Source organism: Suillus plorans (assembly GCF_016647745.1).
Source record: "Suillus plorans strain S12 chromosome Unknown HD556scaffold_18, whole genome shotgun sequence".
NCBI classification, from domain to species: domain Eukaryota; kingdom Fungi; phylum Basidiomycota; class Agaricomycetes; order Boletales; family Suillaceae; genus Suillus; species Suillus plorans.
Genome location: NW_024537402.1, coordinates 8,373 through 33,657, shown reverse-complemented (window position 1 = coordinate 33,657; position 25,285 = coordinate 8,373). Strand labels below are relative to the sequence as shown.

General features: G+C 46.1%; 7 protein-coding genes across 7 annotated transcripts; 2 read left to right on the top strand and 5 right to left on the bottom strand.

The window, feature by feature from the left end:
* Positions 1 to 679: 679 nt before the first annotated feature.
* HD556DRAFT_276438 (uncharacterized protein) lies at positions 680 to 1,809 on the bottom strand. Its single transcript, XM_041310109.1, has 7 exons — positions 1,617 to 1,809; positions 1,469 to 1,569; positions 1,353 to 1,412; positions 1,277 to 1,304; positions 1,166 to 1,223; positions 1,081 to 1,105; positions 680 to 1,031 (listed from the first exon to the last, which is right to left on the bottom strand). Exons 1-7 carry the CDS (start codon positions 1,692 to 1,694, stop codon positions 767 to 769), a joined length of 615 nt encoding a protein of 204 aa, XP_041161978.1. The 5' UTR covers positions 1,695 to 1,809; the 3' UTR covers positions 680 to 766.
* Positions 1,810 to 2,079: 270 nt separating this feature from the next.
* On the bottom strand, positions 2,080 to 2,722 carry HD556DRAFT_1358859 (uncharacterized protein). The gene is made up of 5 exons (XM_041302554.1): positions 2,566 to 2,722; positions 2,414 to 2,501; positions 2,278 to 2,363; positions 2,151 to 2,228; positions 2,080 to 2,102 (listed from the first exon to the last, which is right to left on the bottom strand). The coding sequence occupies exons 1-3, from the start codon at positions 2,707 to 2,709 to the stop codon at positions 2,299 to 2,301; spliced, it is 297 nt and encodes a 98-aa protein (XP_041161977.1). The 5' UTR covers positions 2,710 to 2,722; the 3' UTR covers positions 2,080 to 2,102; positions 2,151 to 2,228; positions 2,278 to 2,298.
* A 2,173-nt stretch (positions 2,723 to 4,895) lies between these two features.
* HD556DRAFT_1358814 (uncharacterized protein) lies at positions 4,896 to 7,073 on the bottom strand. Its single transcript, XM_041302553.1, has 16 exons — positions 6,890 to 7,073; positions 6,743 to 6,830; positions 6,678 to 6,691; positions 6,609 to 6,629; positions 6,482 to 6,559; positions 6,407 to 6,434; positions 6,296 to 6,347; positions 6,199 to 6,242; positions 6,122 to 6,146; positions 6,041 to 6,068; positions 5,789 to 5,890; positions 5,671 to 5,730; positions 5,592 to 5,619; positions 5,486 to 5,543; positions 5,410 to 5,434; positions 4,896 to 5,360 (listed from the first exon to the last, which is right to left on the bottom strand). The coding sequence occupies exons 1-16, from the start codon at positions 6,967 to 6,969 to the stop codon at positions 5,174 to 5,176; spliced, it is 918 nt and encodes a 305-aa protein (XP_041161976.1). The 5' UTR covers positions 6,970 to 7,073; the 3' UTR covers positions 4,896 to 5,173.
* Positions 7,074 to 9,348: 2,275 nt separating this feature from the next.
* HD556DRAFT_1441301 (uncharacterized protein) lies at positions 9,349 to 10,303 on the top strand (the record flags this gene model as incomplete). The annotated part of the gene is made up of 3 exons (XM_041306272.1): positions 9,349 to 9,438; positions 9,635 to 9,744; positions 9,802 to 10,303. 3 exons carry the CDS (start codon positions 9,349 to 9,351, stop codon positions 10,301 to 10,303), a joined length of 702 nt encoding a protein of 233 aa, XP_041161975.1.
* Positions 10,304 to 13,717: 3,414 nt separating this feature from the next.
* HD556DRAFT_1358799 (uncharacterized protein) lies at positions 13,718 to 14,249 on the bottom strand. Its single transcript, XM_041302552.1, has one exon. It carries the CDS (start codon positions 14,110 to 14,112, stop codon positions 13,726 to 13,728), a length of 387 nt encoding a protein of 128 aa, XP_041161974.1. The 5' UTR covers positions 14,113 to 14,249; the 3' UTR covers positions 13,718 to 13,725.
* Positions 14,250 to 16,495: 2,246 nt separating this feature from the next.
* On the top strand, positions 16,496 to 17,993 carry HD556DRAFT_1441300 (uncharacterized protein; the record flags this gene model as incomplete). The annotated part of the gene is made up of 2 exons (XM_041306271.1): positions 16,496 to 17,104; positions 17,157 to 17,993. The coding sequence occupies 2 exons, from the start codon at positions 16,496 to 16,498 to the stop codon at positions 17,991 to 17,993; spliced, it is 1,446 nt and encodes a 481-aa protein (XP_041161973.1).
* Positions 17,994 to 23,103: 5,110 nt separating this feature from the next.
* On the bottom strand, positions 23,104 to 23,535 carry HD556DRAFT_1306819 (uncharacterized protein; the record flags this gene model as incomplete). The annotated part of the gene is made up of 1 exon (XM_041299963.1): positions 23,104 to 23,535. One exon carries the CDS (start codon positions 23,533 to 23,535, stop codon positions 23,104 to 23,106), a length of 432 nt encoding a protein of 143 aa, XP_041161972.1.
* Positions 23,536 to 25,285: the final 1,750 nt, after the last annotated feature.

The window sequence follows — 25,285 nt, the reverse complement described above, 5'->3', positions numbered from 1 at the left end:
GCAACTTCGAAGATAAATTACGCGCGAAGAACCTATATGCATCAAGTTCTTTTGCAAGTGCTCAAAGGATGCGCTTCAAGTCTCTGACTACAGGAGACTAGGATGGAGGGCTGATCGGCTTTGACTAGGCAGGCGGCATGGAGATGTTGAATATCTTATGGACTTGGACACAGTGAACGTCGAACGGCCTCTCGACAGAGACAACGACAACTCGATTAGGAACGCGAAGGAAAAAAACACGAGACGGAAAGGAGAGCGCTAGATGTCGAAACATTCCGTGGCTGTACAAATCGTTTCGATACTTACGCACTTGTCGTAGCATATTCACCATGCATCTCGCCACGATGTCACTATTGGATGCACAATATATCTTGGAACCTACTTACGAAGGGAACAGCAACCCTTACCTCGTCCTAGCCAGCTGTACGGGATAGCAATGCAGAAGGACCTAAATCGCGTTCATTGACGGGATGTGCGACTCTTGGTATAACTACTGTTGTAATTTCAATCTTGTGCATCGAAAGTAAAGAAATGGATCTAGCTTGCAGGAAATAGATCTTTGTCCCTGCTTTCGCCGGAGGAGCCTGACGTTGGAATGAATGCGGTCACCTCGGTTTTGACATGTTCACAGTCCACCTTATTCCTCTTAACCCAGTTTTGCAATTCACTGAGCTCAGTTCCTACATGAAGAACGCCTCTCCCCTTATATTCGATGAAACAAAGGAAAGGCCCTTTTATTTCTGCGTTATGCATAGATGTAAAGAAACTAATCCAAACTTGAAAACGTTTTTAGTGTGCAGGAGTCGGAACTTCTGCCTTCTTCCATTGCCAATGTCTCCTGATGCCCCGATTTTGTGTCTGATAACGAATCTTCAATTGCCAATGTCTCCTGGTGCCCCGATTTTGTGTCTGATAACGAATTTAAATTCAAGTCCACACGGACGTCCTTGGCGAAATGTGCAGAACTGATATTGGAAATCTCGATTTCGTGGACTGCCTGTGGTTGCAGGTAGGACTCCCGGGCAATCGAACTGAGTGAGCTATTAGTCAGTGTCCTGATTACCGCTGAGGGTGACTCACTTGGCGAGAAGACATGTGGCGTATACTGTCATGCCAGAATATTAAAACATTCAGTATACTTGAGCGATAGTAACAAGATTCTCACAGCATCCCATGGGAAAACACGTATACAGATGTTTGATAACGAAACTGCAGACTGCCCACTGAATCTTTGTTAGAGTAATGATTTAGGAGTGAGACGGATAAAAGCATTCACAATTCCAAGAGCAGTGAATGCCGCCACGCTATGCAAGGAGTGAGTACACGCTCGTCGTCAATGATCATGGACTGACGTTGTAACCAAGCCCGTTTGCGAGCAAAAGATTATGAGTTTCGTAATCATTCGGTTAGTTCTAGTCATCGAGAAGGTGAATTCGGTATTCATTTGGTGTTTGAACTTGTCAATCACCTTGGCAAATCAGATCTATTACTGTGAAGAATGTAGGCCAAAGTACCAGCGATAAGAGTGTCACCGATTGCTGAACAACCAATTGAGATCGGGGGAGCCCACTTAACCCTTGTGAGTTGCACCCTGATCAATTAGAGAACGAACTTACAAGAGCCATTGTGTAGTACGTATGATTACTTGGTTTGAAGCTGTCTCCCGTGTTGAGAAGTGCCTGGCAACGCGACATTGGGAATCGGACCTACATTATGGAGATGGTCTTGAGAAAACCAAAAACTATTTCTCTTGATTAAGTAGTAACTCTGCATTGCATGATAAATCACGGCACCTTGCTCCATGGCACAAAATGCAATCTGATTAGCGTAATCAGTCACCTTTTCCGAGGCAGCTCAATACAGTCCCTACCAGAACAAATGACATTCTCCGTTTACCACAGAGACTCTTCTCAACTTCATGCGCACGTTAGAGAGAAGTACGACAGTAGTATCTTGGTGACACGTACGACAGCAAACCCTACAGATGAAAACACCATGCACAAGGGATGTTGTCAAGGTCTGTGAAACGGCAGTGAGCTTGAAGTCAGGATCAGGGGAAGAAAGCTCTACTAACACATATTCCAGTATAAATTGCCCATTCTCTGTCATTCTGTCAGAAAGACTATCAATGAGTCACTGGAGATACTAACGTCGACACACGGCGAATGAATTGTGGAAAATCCTCGAAATCCACTATATGAATGCCCGCGATCCGACCAGTAAGCGTCCTAACGAGAATTACAGTGTCATGCAAACAAGATTTTAATATAAACTCACATTTGAGCAGCTTGCATTATCCTATAAAACAACGTCAGTCCTCACATCAGGTGCACAATTGGAGAGATGTACCAAATGATGGCAACCTGTTACGCATTATCAGCTATCAGTCTGTGGCATGTGATCTAATTCGTACGAGGAGTTTGCTCTGCCAGTTTTCTCGAGATCGAATGGTATGTCTCCTGAAATAGATCCAGACTTGCGCAGTCAAAATCAAGAAAGCACTATCTTCCGTCGTTAGTGGATACTAGATGGTTGCCGATATGGTTGTCGATGAAACAATCCTACATTGATGATATACCAAGACCAGTCATCAGAGAAGCGATACTTCCGTTGTATGACGCCGTAGTCATGGAATCCAGGTGCTATAGAGCTCGAGGATGAGATGTAAATTGGGATCAAAGGCAGAAGAGCAACCGTACAGTTTATCATCTCTGAGTGCTGTCTGGCATGTCCCGTTACTACTATAGTAGCACTACCGGTAACCACAATCGCCGGTGAATCTTCCATCAAGATCGCAAGAAGCACTTACTACTATCAGCACTAGTACTAGAACCATCCCCGAGCCCGACACCCACGGTCAACACGAGCAGGTCACGAGAGATTATGAACCGTTCCGTCGAAGTTGTGATGAGTTCGATGTGGCTGTGCGGACATTCTAATTCGCTTAGCCTGATATGGCCATTGTTTTCAACCAATTTTGTTTGGTCGGAACTTGGTCGGAACATACCAGTAATCCTCCTTCCATGCCACATGCAGCACTTGATACGTACAATGGTGTATCATACGAGTGACAGACGAATATCAGGATTTCCATGACTTAGTCTCATCGGATCCCATTGGACACGCTGGCAACAACTTAGCAAGTTCCAAGTGTTCTGCACCCGAGTTTAAGACCTATTGGTTTTTGGTCTGTTTCACCTTTTACTTTCTTTGCGGTGAACCATGATCATCCCATATCATATTTCTAGCTTCTACAGTGTTCCATCAAGGAAGTAGTAGTACCTGGCCTCAGTCCTCATTCCGAAATGTCCCGATCCCACCGAGCCATACTAACATTGGCAATTTGTGCATATCCTGTCAATCTCCTTCCAGTGCGAGGTACGCGTCGACAACTTCTTCTATTTCTCACTGATGTCCGAGTCAGACCACTGATCGAATGACGTACGGTTCCATTCATGTATCATGACTGATCATGTAGCGCTTAGCCACTCTCAGTTTGCACTTCTTTCCATTGCTCTCCTCCATCGCAAAGGTTGGGACTGTATTCAATTTTAGTAGTAGCTGCACTGATGAATTGGTCTCTCAAATTACTACTAGTAGGAGTTTTTGCATTCAAAGTCAATCGATACGGTCATTACTTTAGTCATTTATCCCGAACTGACATTTACGTCCCAGTCAAACTACTAGATACTGGTTCGGTAGAGTCACCGAGTTCAGCCTCATGTTCAAGTATGTAAGTACATCGCGAACCGAATTCAGAGTTAACTTCAGTTTGGTTCTTTCATTCGTTTTGGTTGTCCGCAACCGACACCGAAGCTCGCAGCCTTATCATTATCCTGCGACCCTGCTCCATTCCTAACCTTGATGATACAGATCTTCCTATTCTAAAACAGTTCATCTCTGGATCTCAAAGTACATGAGGTACGTGTCGGCAGAGTGAGTCAAGATTCTAGTCATTTAAGTACGAGGAATAGCTAATTACTTGTTATCTGACTCCGTTGGACCGTCCTCGTTCCGTGGTTCTCTGTACTACGCTCTACTCGTTCATTAACACTATCTTTCTCAATAACTTCTGGTCCAAAGTGTCCCCTCCTGGCCTGGTTCACGTTCCCTCAGATTTCTAAGTTCACCGGTTTTGGAAACCTGGCTCTGACAGTATGGCTGGGAGCGATCCCATAGGAAACTCGACTTGATGGCTGAGACTCGATTGGATGGCCAGCCCTTGATCCCATAGTCGACCCTATCTCAGAACCGAATTGTGTCCTAGTCGAACTCGATCCCTTACTGCCGCACTCAACTCAATGCCTTGCAAATTCTGCATACGGAATCAGTAACCAAACCACACCTACGCCTTGCTCTGGTTGGACTTTAAAACGCTCTCAGTACTCGTCATGGCCACTGTTCTTGCAGGCTGTGTTACAAATGGACTACTGGGATAGCGACTAGGTGCCAGTATATCATTGAGCTCTAGAATACACGTGTACAGTACCAAGCGCTCGTTTCTGTCCATAACCAGTAACCGTTATGTGTACTACCTGATGTGATCTTGCCAATCAAGTATTCATCCAGCCCATGCTGCCAAGACGTCGCAAACAATTACTCACCCATGGTACAGATAGCGAGAAAAATCATTTCTTCTACTTCTCATATAGGAGACTTTCTTCGCTAGCCTGAAATGCTCAACGAGAGGCGCCTCATCAAACATGCGTCGTCGCTTAGGATCAGTTTCATTCATATTATTGTGACAACGCAATTCATGCGGCTCACACCAAATGCAGTCATCATAATCATCGGTCTTAAGTAGAGGATAACGATATATGTAGGTATATGACTATATATCTTGCGCTGCCACATTCTAGCCGATTATGCTTATCGTCTTCATTATAGGATATGTTTTCAGTGATTTGAACACAGGATTTGTGCACGGCGGCATTCCGACGGAAATATGTCTCATAGTAGTCTAGAAGGACGGAGGCATTGCGAAGAATCAGGAAATGATATGTGTTCCTTTTAATGGTCTGACTGCGACCCTCGATGAATGTAAATACAGTGGATATTGAACAACTTCTTGACCCATACGTACGATAGTAACTTAACTCTAGGCAAATACGACAACACCGATCGCGAAATGGTGACATTATGTCCAATGGATTGTCATATATAGCCACTCGACTTAAGAGGAAGACGCTTTCGAGGAATGTGTTTCTTCTTGCATCACCGATGTTTCCTGTTGCCCGGAGTTATTGTTTGGCAAGCCCACATGAATCACCTGCGTGAAAGGTCCAAAACTGAGACTGATTTCGGAAATCTCTGGTTCGTGGTCTGTCTGTGGCTGTAGGTAGGATTCCCGAGCGATGAGGCTGAGCAAGATATCAGTAGTCTCTTCTATTACCCCTGAGAACGACTCACTTGGCGAGAAGACATGTAGAATATACTGACAGGCCAGGACGTCAGAACATTCCGTGTACTTGAGTTGATAACTCACAGCCTCCAATAGGAATACACATAAATAGATGAAAAATCTCGAAACGGCAAGCCACCCACTACATCTAAGTCAGAGACATAGTTGATGCACGAGATGAAGCACTCACAAGCGCAATGGTGATGGATGCCGCCACGCTATACAGGAAGCGGTGAGTAAATACCCATTGTCAATACCAAGGAACTTGCGTTGTAATCAAACCCGTTTGCGAGCAGAATACGATAAGTCTCATGACCGTTTGATTAGTTCTGAGCACGAAGATGGTCAATTATACAGGTTAATTTCATATTCCAACTGATTAATCACCCTGGCGATGCGGTCCTGTATTTGCAGAGAATATAGACCAAAGTTCCAGCGATAAGAACATCACTGATTGCTGAACAGCCGAGCGAGATTGAGATAGACCACTTCATCCTTGTGAGTTGCCAACATCCCGGTCAAGGGTAGAACAAACTTACAATAATCATGACATTGTAGTCAAAATGATCACTGAGATTAGCACTGTTTCCCGTATTTGAGAAACACCAGACAGGACGACATTGATGGAATTGGACTTACATGAAGACTGCACTAAGAAGACCAAAAACTATTTTTCTGTGATTAGGTGGCGATTATCCGTTGCAGGATAAAGTACCGCACCTTGCTCCATGACACAAAATGCAATCTTATTGGCGCGATTAGTTGTTGTTTTTGAAGTAACCAAACGCAGTGCCTACCAGAACGAACGTTATTCTCCGTTTACCATAGAGACTCTTCTCAACTTCACGTGCGCATCAAAAAGAAGTATAATTGTAGTACGTCCGCAGCACGTACGTCTGAAAACCCTATATATGAAGACACCATGCACAAGGGACGTGGTGAAGGACTGTGGAATGACAGTGAGCTTGATTGGTTCGAGACTGGGGGAAGAGAAGCCCCACTCACACATATTGCGGTGTAAAGCGCCCAGTCGCTATCGTTCTGTCAGAAAACGCTTGATGAGTCACCGACGATACTAACGTCGCCATATAGCCATAGAAACGGGGTGCATCATCTAACTCCATCGTATGAATAGATGATAGCCGAGTAGTAATTGCCCTAGCAAGAGTTCCAGTAGCCCGTATATATATTTTCTATGGGGACTCACATTTGAGCAGCTTGCATTAACCTGTAACGCAACGTCAGTTTTTCCGTCAACTGCTGCACGTATAATTACCAGATGAAGGCAATCTGTTTTGCACTGTCAGCGATTAGTCTGTGATATGCAACGCAAATTCGTACCAGAGCTTTGTTCCGCCTGTTCTCCCGAGATCGAATTTTACGTCTCCAGAAATAAATCCAGACTTGCGCGGTCAAAATCAAGAAAGTTCTGTCGGCCTTCATTAGCATATGACTGGCGCCAATAGGTTCTCGGTAATACAATCATACATAGATGATATACCAAAACCAGTTATCAGGGGAACTATATTTTTGGTAGTGAAACTATGTGCCGCCGCGACTTGGGCCATTACGCGAATGAAGTTGCTGCTTGTTTCTGGATTTTCTTTGGAGGAGTCGAAGGAACTTTAGAAGAGTAGCCATACAAGCGTGTGTAAGTTAGCAACTACTAATAGTACAGGTATAAGCCGCATAAAGCTGGCGAATGGCCCGGGAATGTTCCGGCCAGAGCACAAGTACTGAGATCAATGATTCAGGCTGTTCAACTAGCTACCGTCCACTGTTTACCTATCCATAAGCCTATTTTTGTCAATGAATTCATAGTCGATAAAATTTTTATACGATCAGCTCTAATTATACTTTCAAGTTCGATCGCGAGATCCACTTCACACTCACCAGCCATCTCGACCGCTCGACTCCAGACGTTCCTGCCCTTTAAATTCTACGCCCGAAGCGAACTATTGCTTGAACGAGTCTCATCTGCTATTCGTCTGGCAGATGTACAATACTATCAAGAACGAGTGTCACTCGAATTTCTAAATTCTGACCAGGTGTCATGTCATCGCTAGGGTCCCGCACAGATCGGAAAGTTGACACCGTATCCTCCACGGGTAGTACGGGTACACACCGACCCGTAAATATCGGATAACACAGCAGGGACTGCATGAACAAGCTTAAGAGTGTATGCCAACGCCTTAGCACCCTTTGCAACAGCTTTTTTGAACGACTTTTGGGCTTCTCGGAGATGGATGGTGAGATAGATGCAGTGTGACTTGGTATAGATGAGATCTTGAGACCTGAAATGCCTTCTTTGGCAGTGGCGCATCAGAGAACTCGCGAGTCTCCCCAGGGTGCTTTATGTTGACTGCGATGGTTTTCCGACGTTATACATGGCTTTATATGTATGACTTTATATTCCAACCTTGTCAATATATGATCATATATCGGCATGTATGACAATATCTGCGGCTCACCAGTCCTCTGATGGCCTGGGAGCTTCAACTGGAGAAACGACTCGTAGTGAGTGGGTGAACTTAGTACTGGTCTCGAGTTTTTTTCCTTGGTTTCATGGTAGTTACTCGGGCTGCTCTGTAGCACAGTGTCAGCTTGATGGATTGTTAGAATGATTCACGGGGCGCAAAAGAAATCAGCATAGCAATGTAGTTGGTTGTGATCCAGGCGGTACTAGGCTACTAGCGCTGGCACGGTAACAAATTAAACTTCCCGATTTGGTAAATCATAACCCAAACACCACCGACCCGCGGTAAAGGGTCGCGGGTAGACTCACTAGAGTTCCCATAATCTACATCAATACTGTCTGCGATACTGAAATGCAAGTTTGCAGTATCACTGCCTTTTGGCGTAATGACTGAGCGGATGACAGTCTCGACTAAGTTACACTGTGCAGCTAAAGCGCCCCTAGTTTATTTATGATCATGAATTGCATTCCGTGGTCAATATACAACCACATCTCATCACATACCCCAATTCACTGATGAGTCTCAGCATGAAATCACCACACATGGATCTCGTGGTATAGCCTCGATGTATTGCAATAACCCTCCAGAAATGGTCAAAGACTATGTCCGGCCTGAGAAAGCATCATGGAGCCGAATACCTGAAATAACCGAGGCTGAAGTATTGATGAGTCTTGCAGAGGCCATAGACAACAACACCCTCGGTCCGACAATCGGGTGATGATGCAATACCCGGGAGGTGTCGCACTTCGTGGGAACAGTGATTCGGTACCGGATTACATCTGTATCATTTCGTGAACGCGGTACTGCTCAGCTGGGCCTCTGTGTCGTTAAAATCTTCACAGAAACGTAGTAGACTGCATGTACATCATACACAGTACGCCTGGGCCTTCCGGGATACTTGACGGCTGTAGAGTTGGAGTTGATGATAAGGCGTGGGCAGGATATGGTCAAAGGGACAGTCAGACGGCAATAGACGTACCTATGTTTCAAGTGCAGACTTCATGATAGTAAGAACTAGATCGTGAAGTTTTGGACTTCAACTGTTAGCCGAGTTGTCGCCGTGGCCTCAGATCTCGATACAACATAACTTGAAAAGATCGACCAGAAAGTTGACTGACGTCAGTTGATTTGAGGAACAAAGGGTTGTCCGGTTTGTCCAGCTTCGTCCTGAATGAAAACAGTGAGGTTGAAGTACTTGGACCGAATGCGCCGGGCACAATATTAAATGTCTATGTCATGTAACAAGATGAATAGCACTGACCATCACGTATCGGAAAATCAAACTAGCCGCAATTAATCTTCACGAGCATCAACAGCTTGCACTCGAAGACACCCTAAGCCTGTAGTGACCATGCTGTACCTTCTTTTGGCTTCCGTGGGCGGCCAGGTCCACGTTCCTTGAATACTTCCAATGGTTTTGACACGTCAGGATTTCCATCTGCAAAAACAGTTTGGTTCCCAGAGTTGTCCATGGAGGAAGACTGCAACGTGGTGTCATCTTCTGGCATTGATAGTTCACCATCGCTAGAGAAGCTGTCCGTAAATATTGAGTACATTGTTGTGAGTATAGGCACGCGTAAAGTTGCGTACTAGCCTGAGAGCGTTTGCAAGTATATATGTATGTGGCTATTATTTATTTTTCCAACCTTTTCTGCGCCGCGGAATCTGAACATCAAGGTGACACGAAACTGTGTACATATATAAGTATCACAATGTTCGGACAAGCTTAACTCGAACTTATCGCTATTTTCTGCAGCTGGTGAGCGCTCCAGAATCCCTTGCAAGCTCACTGTTCCCAATTATCTACGCAGCTCAGCTATCCCTCAGATCTTCTAATACTGGATTTGTGATCGTCCCTTCAATTCAGTGAGTGAGTTTTACTTGGATAGCAAACTCTTTCATCTCAAGATGCCCCATTTTCAGCACTATAATGCCGCAGTTTAGGCTGGGTGGTTATTTCATGGATTATTCCACCGCTCGCAAAGTTGCCGAACAACTCGCCATCGACATCACGCAAGGGCAGGGCTTCGCTGACTGGGATGACCAGCACATGGAGTGGCCCTTCAACGATTGGCTGGCCACTAATGGGCGACTCAATGTCAAGGTAGCAGGAATGATGTCCCCTGAAACTGCCATCGAGGGTATGCTGTTCGTATCTACGTTCCTTCACATCGAGGACACCGACCCGGGCCCCCTCACGGAGACAGAGAACGATTTGGCAGTACGGCAATGGCTGGAGGAATTAGGAGTACTGGATGGGATACAGTGGATTTCGATGCCGGACACGCAGAGAATCACACTCGGGGGTACTCAGCCGAGATATCGTAATATAAGGTTTACATGTTCGACAATCGAGGCACACAGGGAACAAAGGCTCAAGTGTATTCGTGAACTGAGGCGTCGAAATGAGATGCAGGATAAATAGAGGTTTCACTTAGTTACTACTCGCCAAGTAGCCCTTAGGCTTCGTCAGGCTTATCATCGCAATGACTTTCCTCGTTATGAAGAATAGCCTAACGAAATATTCAAGGAAGATGATAAATGGGAACTCGTGGCCACCAGCCCTTCCTGCCCCGTCGTTCTAAAGGACCGACGATGATTTGCAGCCTCTGGCTTCACTCCGTTCGTGCATTCATTCGCCATTCGCCGTTCGGATGCTTATGCATTTTTAATCGAGCTTTAATTAGTTCCTGGACCCTAGAAGACCTTCATCTGTGATGTACTCCATTCCCTCTTGTTCTCATTTTCGGTCACTCAAGTATCGAAACCCATCGATAAGCCTTCACACCATGTAAGAGGTATTTTAAGCATATATTGCATGTTCATCGACTATTCGCAGGGTGATGTATTGTTCCACGCCAGGTTGTTGGCAGACCGTGCTTCACAACGTGGTGGCAATCTGCTGGCATTGCAGATAAAGTCAACTGTTTGATAAGGAATCCCAGGTGGTTCCTTCGCCAACATTCAGCACATAATGCAAGGCGTCTTCCTATCCCCTTCAGATCTATTTGGTCCTCATTTATACATCCTCAGGAGTCAGAAACAATGCGTTTCTGCTGTGTCCTCGCTGTTGTTGCTGCTGTGACAGTATCAATATCTACTATGCCTTCTGTCGCTGACACTGATCAATATCTACCAGTGACGAATATCAACATTTGTGTCAGTGAGACGTGGACGTCTTTTGCTCGTGCTCACTTCGAAGGCGCTTGTTACGTCCATCGTAGAGTGCCGCCACATCCAATGTTCTGGTAGGCCTGGGACAGGATGTCACTTATTTTCACTCGCTCACTTTGAGATGACACCTGCGTTCCAAACACAACTCCGTCAAGATTACAAGCAACGACTCCTTCGCAGTGGGAGGCTTGTTGGAAGCTGATATATATCATGCGCCTTATGGTGTGGGTACACTAATTTCGTGCCAAGATGTTGGCGTGCTAAACTTTGTTTCTGATTTAGTGTTCCATGTGGCCGGTGTGGTGAAGGTGAGTTGCTCGAGAGAGCATCGCACTCTCCAGATGCTACTTGAAAGCTGACGAGGGTATCCAAAAGATTGACATGTGATATCACGAATGAAATGAAAACAGGTGCGCAAGCAGCTTGCGTTTGTCCAAGGGCAACTTATCCTTCCAGGTTACAATTGACTTGGGCACGTAGAACTTTCCGAGTGGAACAATCGAGCTATCTACTACAAGAACGATCGATCACAGTGTTAAATGTGATATCCGGCATCACGAGTGTACGATTGGAAAACGAGCTCGTTCGTAACATCGCGATTGAGCTGGGTTAAAAGTACCGTCCTTTCTGATTCGCATCTGATCGATTGTTGATCTCGAGAACCACCTTCATAGATCTACAAATGCGGGAACGAGGCGTGCTCCCGTCTAGGCTGCTATCGACAGTACCGCTCAGACAAGGAAGATGATCCTCCTTGCGAACGGTCAGGATGCGGTCAGAGGATGAAAGTCATTCGCCATGTTTCCTTCGCGGACTGTCCCGGTCACGATATTCTGATGTCTACCATGCTTAACTATGCCGCAGTCATGGATGCTGTTCTTCATCCAATCGCAAGAAACGAAACATGCCCTCAGCCGTAGACATCGGAGCACTTGGCTGCGGTTGAAATCATGAAGCTGGAAAGCATCATTATCTTGCAGAACAAGATCGACTCGATCGGGCTCTTGAGTACCAAAAATCAATCGCTACATTCGTCAAGGGTGGGTCCTGGGTGGCATGGATAATCCAATCTTTGTAGCAGGCATGGTGGTCGAGTCATTACCCATCGTTCCGATACGCAACCGAAATACAACATCGATATTGTCAACGAATATATTTTAAAGTGTATTATACCTATGCCAGTCCCCGACTTTGCTTCCGATCCCCGCTCCATCGTTGTCTGTTCCTTCGACGTCAAAAGCCTAGTGTTGAGGTCGATCAGCTCAAAGGTGGTGTTCTCTCACAGACGTCCTACGGGCTAGGGCAAGAAGTAAAGATTCGTCCGGGGGTCGTAATGAAAGACACTCAGGGCCGGAACCGCCGCAGGCCTATTTTCAGCAGGATCGTCTCTCCATACGCTGAGAACAATCACTCGCAGTTTGCAGTTCCGAGAGGACTGATAGGTATTCGGACCAAGATTGATCCTACGTTGTGTAGAGCGGATCGTCTTGTCGGTCAAGTGCTGGGTGCGATTGGGAGGTTCCTGAAAGTCTATACTGGTGACCGTCCCCATTTTCGATATGTTTTCGCATTCTGACAAAATCTAGAGCTTGAAATCATCTTGTTCCTTCTCTGCCGCTTGCTCGGCATTCGTCAAAGGTTCGACTGACTTCACTCACATGTACTGAGGTTGGAGAGGAGGTTGCGCTTTCGAGACATATCGAGAAGTATTAGGGCCTGTAGGCAAGTGTTTCTGTCGATTTAGTAGACTGATTCGCTACCTACTTGATGTGATCGGAGCCAATCTACATATGTATTTGGCGAGAAAACGATGATCATGGATATACACAGTAGAAGCGCAACGAAATTATAAGAAATGACAAAGGAGATCTTTAAAAGACGGAAAAAAGAAACAGGATAGATCAATGACTCTGACCGTCAGTATACTCAGAAGAGGAACAGCATATAGAGAGAGCCAAAAACGAGTCCAGCGTCCAGCGTGTCTGATTATGACATGGGGATTGGTGTTTGTGTTAGTGAGGTGCAGTGGCAGTGGAGGCAGCAGCCTGTGCTTGCGAAGACTGGGCGCCATTACCAACTAGCTGTTGCAACATGGCTCAAATTGGGCTCAAAAGCTTTAAACTGGTTTATTATTGTTTATTCCCAGTGAAAATCGACAAGAATGAGGTAGATACGCGTAGATAGATGTCTAACCACAAATTGCAGAAAGTCTCAGTCTTCGAGGACATCCAGGAAACGGCCAGTCTGGGGCCAAAGTCTGGGGCGGAGTCTGGGGTCAAAGTCTGGGGCTGCGGCTGACGCGTGCGGAGCTTAATTCTGAGTTCCAATTATATCTGGTCACGTTTGCAATACCAGTGTGACCCGTCCATTGTGAGTTGTGACCCGCCCTTTGTGACCTCTTGCAGGCCGCACTGCACTTGGTGACATCAATGATCAGTACTCAGTACTCCCAGTGAGAATCAGCTGTGCTCGAATAGGGCTGAATGTGTTGAAATGTGCGTTTGAGAGACAGCGCACATACTCGCGCATTTCGCTCGATATCCGGACTGACAGCATATTTTCTATAAGACGGGGCAGTGCCCCATGTGCTCTATTGTGCTTCTTTTATATTGCGCACATTTAGGCGCATTCACGCACACTCGCGCTGTCCTCCCAGAATGTGCTTAAATAGTGTCAAATATGCTTTGATTGCTTAGTAGGTATTATGCGGAATACAATCGGTATACGAAAGCAGCTGAAAAATAGTGAAACCGATGCGAAACAGGTGGAGTATACCTCGAAAGTACGTTGAGAGCCGAGCATAAACGAAATAGACGACAGCCTGAGAGCGGATCGCAAACATCGAGAGCCAAGCAGAAAGGATGTAGACAGCAGAGCAGATCGAAAACATGTTGAGAGTAGACAGCGGAGGAGATCGAAAATGGGAAGCAGAAAACACAGCAACGAAGGTGCGGCAGACACTGGTAGCAGAATCAAGACACGTTGAGGAAGCACAAGTGTTGGGACAGTGGATTGACGATCATAATTTTGACTGGTTTTGGTGCGGAGAAGCACGAACATAGCATGCTAACTGCATGTGGTGAGTAGATTGGCGGGTGTGTCGGCAGCCGCTAGCCATCTACGACGGGCACACTAGTACTGGCAGGAGGCACGATGATGGCGGGTGGCTTTGGAATTGTCACAAAGCAAACACGTGACAAAAACAATTCAAACTCAGCCCGGGTCAGCCGTGTTTGCCGAACGCCCCAGACTCTGGCCCCAGACTCCGCCCCAGACTTTGGCCCCAGACTGGCCAGATCTCTGACATTCACCAGTCTTCGACTTTTTGCCCCGGTTCGCCCCATTTGTGTTCGTGCCGAATTCTTTCCCACGATTAGTAATAGACAAAGTCCGTGACATGACTACTATGACGCTTTGTCCTTACCTCCATCCCGCCAGTTATTAGCGCCATCAATACCCATTCTCCTCACCCGCCCCGCATATTAATAAGCGGTATGTATTGGCACCATGTAAGTTGCACTGGTCTTTGCTCCATGGTGCACTGGTGCTGACGGACTTCATTCAGTGTACAACTCTAAATGCTTACCTTCAACACGCTCCCTCTATTAGTTCTTTGTATCACGCTGCAATAGTATTCATGTCATCTGTTCCTCCTACGACACCCTTCATCCGGCCCGAATGGGTCGCTATATGTCAATCATGTTCCGAACCTGCCGAATGGCAGGTTTGCAAAGACAATTCAAAGGGCAATCAAGGTCGTTGGTATGCAGTAGTACGTATATCTATTCATGTCTATAGTTTCATCGCGCTAACTACTGAGAATTCAGTGCCGACGTAAACGCTCCTCAGACAACCAATCATTAGTGCTGCCGCGGTCCGGTTCGGTCCAGTTCAGAGGCAGTTTGATGAGAACTGAGAACCGGACCAAGGTCCGGTTCTACCTTTATCGATGAACTTTGGACCGAACCTTTGTGAACAGTTCGCAGCGGTCAGGTTCGGTTTTTTTTTGGTTCGAACGTGAACCGGACCCAATTTTTTCTACAGCTAGCAAAAAATATATATAATCGAAGTACTTTGACCGCGGCAGCACTACGAGCTCTGTATCCCTCCACAATACTAACAACAGCACCTGTCCTGGCGACGATACACTCCGCTGAGTCACACGAAGAGAAATATATCAATGTCATTGCGCATGTACATACATGGGATGGAATGAGTTGTATCTAAGATGCTTGATGCATCAACAGCTAGTAGAATGGGGGACTCATGAGGGTGGGATGATATGTTGATGGTGCGGGAGTGGTGCCTGCCTCAATGGGGTTGCCAAGTCCGAGGAGTCCTGGAGAGGCTGTATCTATATAGGATGGTAAAAAAAAAGTAAGTTGCCCAACCAGAGTCGAGTCTACATGTGCAACGTACTACCTAAAGCATAGTGAGACATCGTTGAAATGAGGAGTCCTGGAGAATGTCCAATTGTAAGGCGGCTGTGTGAGTTCAAAGGAGAAAGTGAACAAACAATGTAGTTAGATAGAGTTGAGAATACTGTAGAGTTTGTGAAGAGAATGGATGTGCATTGAAGAGCAAGGGTGCAAGACATTTCATCATAACGGACCGCTCTTCATAGCAAAGACGCAGGTGACGTGGCAGGCACTTGTTGTTGTGCCGCAGTTGATGGTCTCAATACCAAGTGACATCGGGAAGTAGGAGGGCATGAAAGATGGGGCGTGGCCTGAGAGAACAGGTGGGAGAGTTAACACGAGAGAATGGGCACAAGAGGACAGGTACGAGAGAGCAAGCATGAGAAAACAGGCGCAAGATAGCGAGCACAAGCGAAAGAGTTAGAGCGTGCATCAAATTAATTGAAGGTGAAGAGGTCACTCACCTGACACCTCAAACTCAGTGGTTTTGGTTGCCTTGGTCTTTGTCGGCGCGTTGATTTTAGGGGTGGAGGCGGTGGTTTTGCGGGAGTGGGACAATGGGCTTGCGGGAGGAGTTGCACAATGAGATGTGTGGTCTGATTCGTCAGTTTGAACAGTGCATATCATGACTAACCTTGTCAATGGGCCTCTGCATTTGATGGAAACAAGTAAATCTTGAAGCTTGAGAATCCCTGAGGCCAAAGTGGATCATCAAAGGAAGGTGTTAAGGCGCGCTTCAACAATGTGGCAAGCTTCTTTCGGTTCGCGGTTCGGAACGGTTCGGGACCGGTCCGAACCAAAGTCGAACCATTCACCCAATGGCAGAACCGAGAACCGTACTATGGTCCGGTTCTGGCTGACACCTGGACCGTGGACCGAACCACAGGAGAACCGGACCAAAAGTCCGGTTCGAACCATGGTTCAGGACCGGACCACGGCAGCACTACCAATCATGCCAGTACTTCCGCTGGGGCTCACCCAGATCGTCCCCCACACAATCACCAGTCCTTCCCCACAGTACCACTATGCCAACCCAGCCTGGACCACCACCACCACCGCCAGTTGGTGACGCGTCCTCTCAACCACGCCTGTGCGCTGTACCTGGATGTAAGTTCACACGGATCGCACCAGATTGCGAAAACTTATGTTGTCGCAAGCATTGTGTTGCCTTTGGTGGGTGTTCTTCGAAGACCCACAAGCCCACCCCTGCCGAAAGTCAGCGAAACATGGCAATTGACCCTGTCCTTCGAGTGCCACCATCCCAGCCTGCCAAGGCTGGCCCTTCAGCAGTACACTCGGCCCCTACTCCTAGCCCCATGATCTCACTCAACGTGCAGGCGCCTACTTCTTCTGGTGCCACCTATACCCCTTCACAGGTGCCTACTCCCGCCATTGCCCACGCTTCTTCAGAGGGACGTTCGTACCCCTCAAACAAGGGTAAAGATCGGGCACTGCCTCCATCAGAGGTTGACATACATGCCAACCCTCGTTACCCATCGCAACTCCCACCTGTTTTCACTCAGTGCTATGCTGAACAAGAACAGCAGTTGAAGGCAACGGCGCACCAAGCTGCCGAGCAGCGTAATCTCGAGCATCGCATGAAGAATACTGTGGAAGTCTATGGATGGTCAAAGGTGTGTTTTCCGAAGTATGGGTTTCTGTTACGTGTCTTAAGAGCAGCTTTAGGACGGTGCAGAGGTGACCATGTGCGAATTTCAAGAAGGCATCACCCTGCTGCAATTCAAGGTGACTGCACAAGTACTTCGCGCGCTTGGGCTGTGCTCTGGAGACGATGCAGAGGCTCAAGTCCAATACTTCAATGCGTCGAGGAGCCGATGGTCGACAGTCCAGCAAGGGCACGCGCTCATGCTCGACAGCCGTCAAGTGTACATGCGGACCATAGGTGTTACAATCACTCCCGAGTTCGACAACATCTTCGAAAGCAACTCTCTTCATGTTGTTCCCAATATTCGCACCAATCTCAAAGCTGAGCGCGCTGCCGTTCGTCTGTCCAACACACGCACACAGCTTAGGGCTGCTAGCATCGCAGCCTCCGATTCAGAGGATCCAGAAGATATGCGGAAGCGTAAGCATTCAGGTCACTCACTGCGAGGCAACGCTCGCCGTGTGCGCACAAACACTGCTGGCTCCTCAGCTGTTCGTCCATACTCGCCTGCATTGATCATCAAACATGAGCGCACACTTCTGACACCACGTCGGTCATTCTCAATACCAAACTCGCCTCCACTGGCAATAAAACATGAACACACTGTGGACGCTAATTTGCAGGACGTGATTGAGCTATTTTCCGATTCTGGCTCCGAGGTCGACGTCAACATCACTCCCCGTCAACATGTGCCACATCCAAGTCGACATCGTTCACTGTCGTCGGACAGTAGCCACAGTGCATCATCGGACAGCGGCAGCCTGAGCGACCCCTCTACTGTATCTGAGTGTTCATCACTGTCTGTCGTCCAGTACAATTTGACAGCTAGCAGAGAGAAAGTGGATGATACTCGGTGATAGGTTAGCAGGCGGAGAACCAGGATCATAATCTCCTGGCTGAACAAGGACTATGTCATTCTTAAGGTTTGTCGCAAGGAAAACAAATCGGACAATAGATGCGAGTGAGAGCTCCGTCACAGGGGACAGGACACCCTGCAATTCCTGCAAGCACTGGCACCTGTACCTGTAGGTTTGATGTATCACTTCTTACAATTGTAGATGAAATGGGATACAATAATTACTGAAGTCCATAGATACCTATCATTGTAGGGCTGATATATCAATGGAGGATCCTGTCAGGACACTCCCATAATAATCTCACACCCCTAATTTTCGCATTTTTGGCCACCTACTGTGGGAATTTCCCCACAACACTTAAAAATAGATTGCTTCTCCACATTTTCGCATTTTTAGCCACCCCACTACACCTAAAACATCACCCATTTTGGGAATCTCCACAATATCAATTATTCCCACACCCTCCCCACCTCACTGCAGCTTCACCACCACACCACAATAGGTCCCCTCTTGTATCTAAGTAGTAGTTTGGTATATATATGTACAATATAATGTAATAGACCGCTTTTTTTGCTTATTTGTGTGCCTGCTCCTCCTCTAGAGGCCATTTAACATATGTTAGAGTAAAGAACACTTTCGCACTTTTGCCCCTTTGGTAGGAAAGTGTTCTATTATATTCAAAACATGTTTATGAACATATATGAGTATATTCCCATCTTTATTTGACCCCCTGAAGCGCCCTACATCAATAGATATAGCACATATGCAAGAAAACACAGAATATGTTCCTATTTAATTATTTCTAGGTGGACAGACTTGGAAAAATGATTCCCAGTATCTATTCAACAATATGAACAATGTATCAGGAGCCCAGGACCATGGGATAATTCCCTGTTGCATGGTGTGCCCCCCCTCTCCTGGTGGTTTACCCCCTGTGAAAGATTTTCCTGCAGGACCGGACCTTAATTGAGGTGAGGGGTCTATTTCTATGTATATTTGGAGTAGATCTATCATATAGCTGGCCCAGAACACACATAGGATCCTGCTACAAGAACAAAAACATAGAAAATCTCACTTTTGACACTTTTGATGTTTTTTAGTATCTTACTCTTGCATAAATAACCATCCCTGCTCACATATTATCAGTAGTACATTCACACATATGTTCTATGCCAAGGATCAGCCCTACATAGGGCGCAAATTTGATATCTGATGTACAAAGGGTATTTCTACTGATAGGAAACTTACAGAGTAATCCAGCCTGTGATAAGTGATCAGATAACTGGGATACCTCTTATATATGTCCCTAATGATGGACTTGAAGTTTTAGAAAGATCAGTGAAGGACTGACTGAATGACAAGTAAAATGACATATGTGTGAAAAGTGATAATTGACATCTTTTGACACAAAGTCACATTTATATATGGTACAGGGCAAATATTTCATTGAAAATATGTAGGATATATGATAGACTACTAAATGAACCTATGCTACATACTGCCCTGAGGTTAGAGGGTGATGGAAGGAATGTGGTGTATATTTGAGTTGACCCAGCATTAAAGTCCTACTGCTGCCCAACTGACCATTTTCGATGTTTTGAGTCTTTGAACTTTCCCACACTCAATTTCTTATCTATTTCACTTCCTCAGCACTCAATTCTTGTTGGATTGTTTTGTAAATTTAGGTATATGATAGTGAATGTACTTTAAATCTACTCCAAGTGTCTGATTATTAAATTTCGATGTTTTGAAAGTATGGGCTCCTTATCAGTAGAAATAGCAAGTATCTACACTAGCTCAAACCTCCAGCCTATTTTGAGCTGATCCTTGGCATAGAACATATGTGTGAATGTACTACTGATAATATGTGAGCAGGGATGGTTATTTATGCAAGAGTAAGATACTAAAAAACATCAAAAGTGTCAAAAGTGAGATTTTCTATGTTTTTGTTCTTGTAGCAGGATCCTATGTGTGTTCTGGGCCAGCTATATGATAGATCTACTCCAAATATACATAGAAATAGACCCCTCACCTCAATTAAGGTCCGGTCCTGCAGGAAAATCTTTCACAGGGGGTAAACCACCAGGAGAGGGGGGGCACACCATGCAACAGGGAATTATCCCATGGTCCTGGGCTCCTGATACATTGTTCATATTGTTGAATAGATACTGGGAATCATTTTTCCAAGTCTGTCCACCTAGAAATAATTAAATAGGAACATATTCTGTGTTTTCTTGCATATGTGCTATATCTATTGATGTAGGGCGCTTCAGGGGGTCAAATAAAGATGGGAATATACTCATATATGTTCATAAACATGTTTTGAATATAATAGAACACTTTCCTACCAAAGGGGCAAAAGTGCGAAAGTGTTCTTTACTCTAACATATGTTAAATGGCCTCTAGAGGAGGAGCAGGCACACAAATAAGCAAAAAAAGCGGTCTATTACATTATATTGTACATATATATACCAAACTACTACTTAGATACAAGAGGGGACCTATTGTGGTGTGGTGGTGAAGCTGCAGTGAGGTGGGGAGGGTGTGGGAATAATTGATATTGTGGAGATTCCCAAAATGGGTGATGTTTTAGGTGTAGTGGGGTGGCTAAAAATGCGAAAATGTGGAGAAGCAATCTATTTTTAAGTGTTGTGGGGAAATTCCCACAGTAGGTGGCCAAAAATGCGAAAATTAGGGGTGTGAGATTATTATGGGAGTGTCCTGACAGGATCCTCCATTGATATATCAGCCCTACAATGATAGGTATCTATGGACTTCAGTAATTATTGTATCCCATTTCATCTACAATTGTAGGTATTTAATGTATCATTCTTACAGTATGGCCTGGCACTGGAGTAGCGACTGGGTGCTCATCGATGTGTGATTACATCATAGACTTTGCATGTACGGTGCAGGAAGTTGTTTGCACGTGTATTTGATTATATAATCTTTGGCACGAATGGCACGAATGGGGCGAATGGGGCGAATGGGGCGGAAAGTCGAAGTCTGAGATGTCCTCACAAATTGAGGTAAATACAAATCTAAGAAATTCGAGACAGCAAAACTCTAATTTTGTGCAAAACACAAAGAATCTTTGCAAAGGAAAAAAATGCAAACATTGTCAGACTTCGATCGCGTAGTTTGCAACTGTGCAACGAACTTTCGGCAAACTTTGTACAAACTTTGCATATGCAGACGTTTAGCCATGTATGTGTGTTATATTTATTACGAGTCAGTGCACTGGTTGAACCATGTGCATCTTCTCATCCGCTCACCATGTCAAAGTTTGTCCCCGCCACGACCGTCCGGCTTGATACAATCATTCCCTCGCGTTTCAAGTTACTACTAAGCCAGGCTGCCCGCAACTATATCTCTTGCAGACTACAACATGACAACCACGAGCCCACTGGCAGAGCGGCGAGCAGTTGATTTATTCACTGTGACTGCCGTTTCTAGTACCCCGGACGAACTTGCTGGAATCTCAACCTACATATCTGATCCTCCCGCTCCCACATAGAAAGTGATTCTCTTCCCGGCAGCGTGTGGGGCCCGCTTTAGATGGCCAACTAACACAATCATGGCACTCAACTGGACACTTATGCGACTTCCATGCAGCTTTTGGATGCTTACATGTCTAAGACGGCTTCAGTATCGTCTCGTCACACTATCACGAAGGAGTTCCCAAGTACACTTGCCGTTGATGCTGCATCGTGTGCTCTTCGTAGTGGTGATGTCTGTCATGCTATCGAGATGTACAACCATGGTGCTAATTCAAGATGTATCGTGCCATTCGAGCGCCGTGCTCCAGTTCATGATGAAGAGATTCATAGATCTCAGCTCCCGCCTCGATAATCCTCCAAAGCTTTGAGAGAGTTGTGGGAAGTCATCGTTTGCCCGGGCCCCTGAGCTGGAATTGGTGTGAAGACGTTTGCCCCCTCCCCACTGTTTCCTTCTCCAAGATAACAAGCATTGATGCCACCAAATCGAGAGCATTGCGCGCATTGCGAGACAATACTTGGCTCCATCTCGCGTGTCACAGGACACAAGAATTTGACGAACCCTTTAAGTCGGCCTTTCTCATGCGCGACGAGCCGCTTTCGCTCAACTCGATGTCACACAGAGGCTCTGTCTTGGCAAGAATTTGCATTTCTTTCTGCCTGTGAAACCTGTCTACCAGTATCAAGGAGGTACGTGCCATGTCAGCGAAAACCTCCCGCGCTAATGCAGTACACTAGGAATACAAACGAAAGGCCACGGCGCAGGTGAGTGTCATCGTGCTTACTGGTTCTACAGGCCACTGTACTAACTGGGTTCTTCTACTACTACAGATCAGCTCTTCTTCGATGCTCCAAGGCAAGGACAGTGGGAATGAGCGCGATGACTAGCGGCGGGACCCCGGTGTGTGTGCATGATAGCATTGGCGTCGGGATAGCGGGCAGGGCGGAGGCGGGCATGGGCACAGCGATACCACTACCTCATCGACAAAAGAACAGTTCGCGTATATGGCTGGTTACTGCCTTTTATGGCTTACAAACCCTGGTAGATGGTTGTATGAGATTGTAACACATATGCAAGTAGTAACAGACACGTATAAGATGTAAAACTTGTACCGGAAGTGTGCGAAGCTTGTACAGTAACAAACAGATATGTGGAGGTATGCATGAGTTTGTAGCCTGTATACAAGTCTTAGCAGACACGTACAAAATGTAAGGCTTGTACACGAGGTATGTGAAGCTCGCAAAGTAACAAACAGAAGTGTGACGGTATGTATGAGATTGTAGCAAGTCATAGGAGACATGTGCAAAATGAAAACTCGTACAAGAAATGTGTGGAGCTTGTGAAGTACTGACAGAAGTGCTGAGGTATGTATGCAAGTTATAGCAGAGATGTTTCGAATGTGCGAAGACTGTTCAGTCCCAGTAAGAATTGGTCGGACGCCCTCTGGAGAGTGAATTGAAACTCTTAGTCCGAGTCGTGGGCAAGTTGAACTGTTGAAGTTGTATCTAGTGTGGTGAAGTACGAAATACTCGAGCCTGAGCAACGAGATACATATTATGCACGGACCTCTAATCGAACATATTGACTGATTCTTACTGGGGATGCAACATGATCAAAATTCACTAAAACCCTCTAGCTCCTTGTCACTGTCCTCGCCGTCCTCTGCACCCAGCTCGTCATCAATATCACTGTCCCCATCACCTTCAGTGGCTTCAACACCCTCTCCCGGGCCATCCTCGCCGTATCTGTTTTCATCAAAGTCCTCCCCTTCAACCTCCTGCTGTATTCCGGAGTAGCCATAGTCATCGTAGTCGAATTGATACTCGTCACCTTCGTCCAGTTCCATGGCTTCGCCTCGAGCTGCAGACCCTTCCTTGCTGTCTATCAAATCACTTTTATCGTCATCGCTGCCTTCATCCTCGCTATGGGTTACTGCAGTGTTGGCTTGATGTATGTCCAGTGGGTCACGATCGTTCAGAAAACTGCTTGTTGCTTCGTGAGTTGTTCGATGACCAACGCCGCCCCCACGAAATCTCATAAGCATGTCTCGATCGACAAAACTGTTAGATATCAGCAATGATATTCACCCATAACAGTGACACCCACATATTTAAATAGAAATAAGTCCAGTCTTCGTTGTTGTCATTGGGATGACGGGTGATTGATGGTGACATATATTCTGAGGTATGGCCATGAGTGAAGGCTGGGATAAGATGAATTCCACGAATGATATGTGTTGGGTCGATGAACCCAAACGCTCCAGGATCTTCACTCGGGATGAAGCCAAGTCGGTGTAACCGCTTCACCTTCCAGCCTGAACAGTGACTGAGATCACGGCCAAACCAACGCACCCATGCAAAGTCAACTTGCACAGGATCGTATGACAATGAGTTGGCGGTGGGATCACGATAATAGACAAGTGCGTGAAATATACCAATAATTCTGGCATACCAATAAGGATGGCCATTAGCCTCGTCATCCTCGTGGGACAAGACCATTATATCGGCATGAGTCCTGGAGTTGAGCGAGTCTTGTTCTCGTCGTAGATCATAGGTAGTGTAGTTGATGCGGATCACCTTGTGTCGATAGATACGATCATTTACAAATACCAGTCGGCTGCGCTCAGCAGTGGAGAAGGAGACTTCGTCGCCATCATAATCGTGTCCAAGTAATCGTGCGAGGATATGATCTTTTAATCGGGGAAGAAATGCCTAGATATTTTAAAATACTGAGCATTGTAGGATAGAAATTGAAGTCAGAAGCACTCACAGTGAAAGCAGGATCCCCTTCATTCTTCCTCAGCCATTGAGAAAGACCCAAAAAGTGGCGTGCTTCAGTGGAAATATGGTAGTGTACTCGAGGATCAGTGTATGGTAGCCGTTCCGACTCCTCAAAGCGCAAGGATGGCATCTCCGTTGCATCAGGAGCAATAAGATTGCGCAGTGGAGTGGTTTTCCTCTTCTTGTACTTACCCTCAGGAATACGTTCTTTCATCCTGAAGAGGATTCTCTCCCGTTGCTGTTGCTTTGCAATTCCAGATACATATCGAAACTTGTTCACTCACGGGTAAAAGCGTTTGATGCGCCTGTGCTCAATTTCACCCTATGAAACAGTATTAGTACTAAGTCAATTGCTACATGGAGCGTTACTAGTACGTACCAGCTGGGTTGTAAAGTTGTCTGTTGTCCCAAATCGTCTGATGGTATTAACATAATCACCCAGTGCGTGAAGTTTGTAGGTTTGTAGATTAAACTTCCTGTGCTTCGAGCGTCCTTGAGGCTGTTGCATTGCCGAGTTTCCGTGCGCTGAACTCTGTGCAGCCTTTCGTGCTTGGCGACGGCCACGAGCAGCTTCTTCGCTTGGAAGATCTCGGGTGTCAAATGTCTCTGTCTCGCTGGAAAAACGCCTCAAAATCTTGCCGAGTCGAGTTGTGGATGAATCAAGGAAGGATAGGGTAGTGTCTGTGTGCAGGCGTAACTTTGCCAATCCATGCCATGTAGCCAATTCAAAGAGAAGGTCGAGGACAAGGGTGTTGAATGGTTCTGGAAGGAGGTCTTCAAACACAGGGATAGCACACTTGCAAACCTTGGTTAGTACAAGTGCGCTGTACTAGCACCACTATTAGAAAACATACCTGTAAAAGATCCTCAAAGTCTCGCGCCGCAAGCTTCTTCATGCCAGAGGCATTGTCACTGAATTTGCGGACTGTACTCCTGCTAAATGTGGGTACTTGTCGATAACTGTCAGCGTATATTAATATAAGCAATTCCTGTAGTGGTTAAGCAGGAACTCGT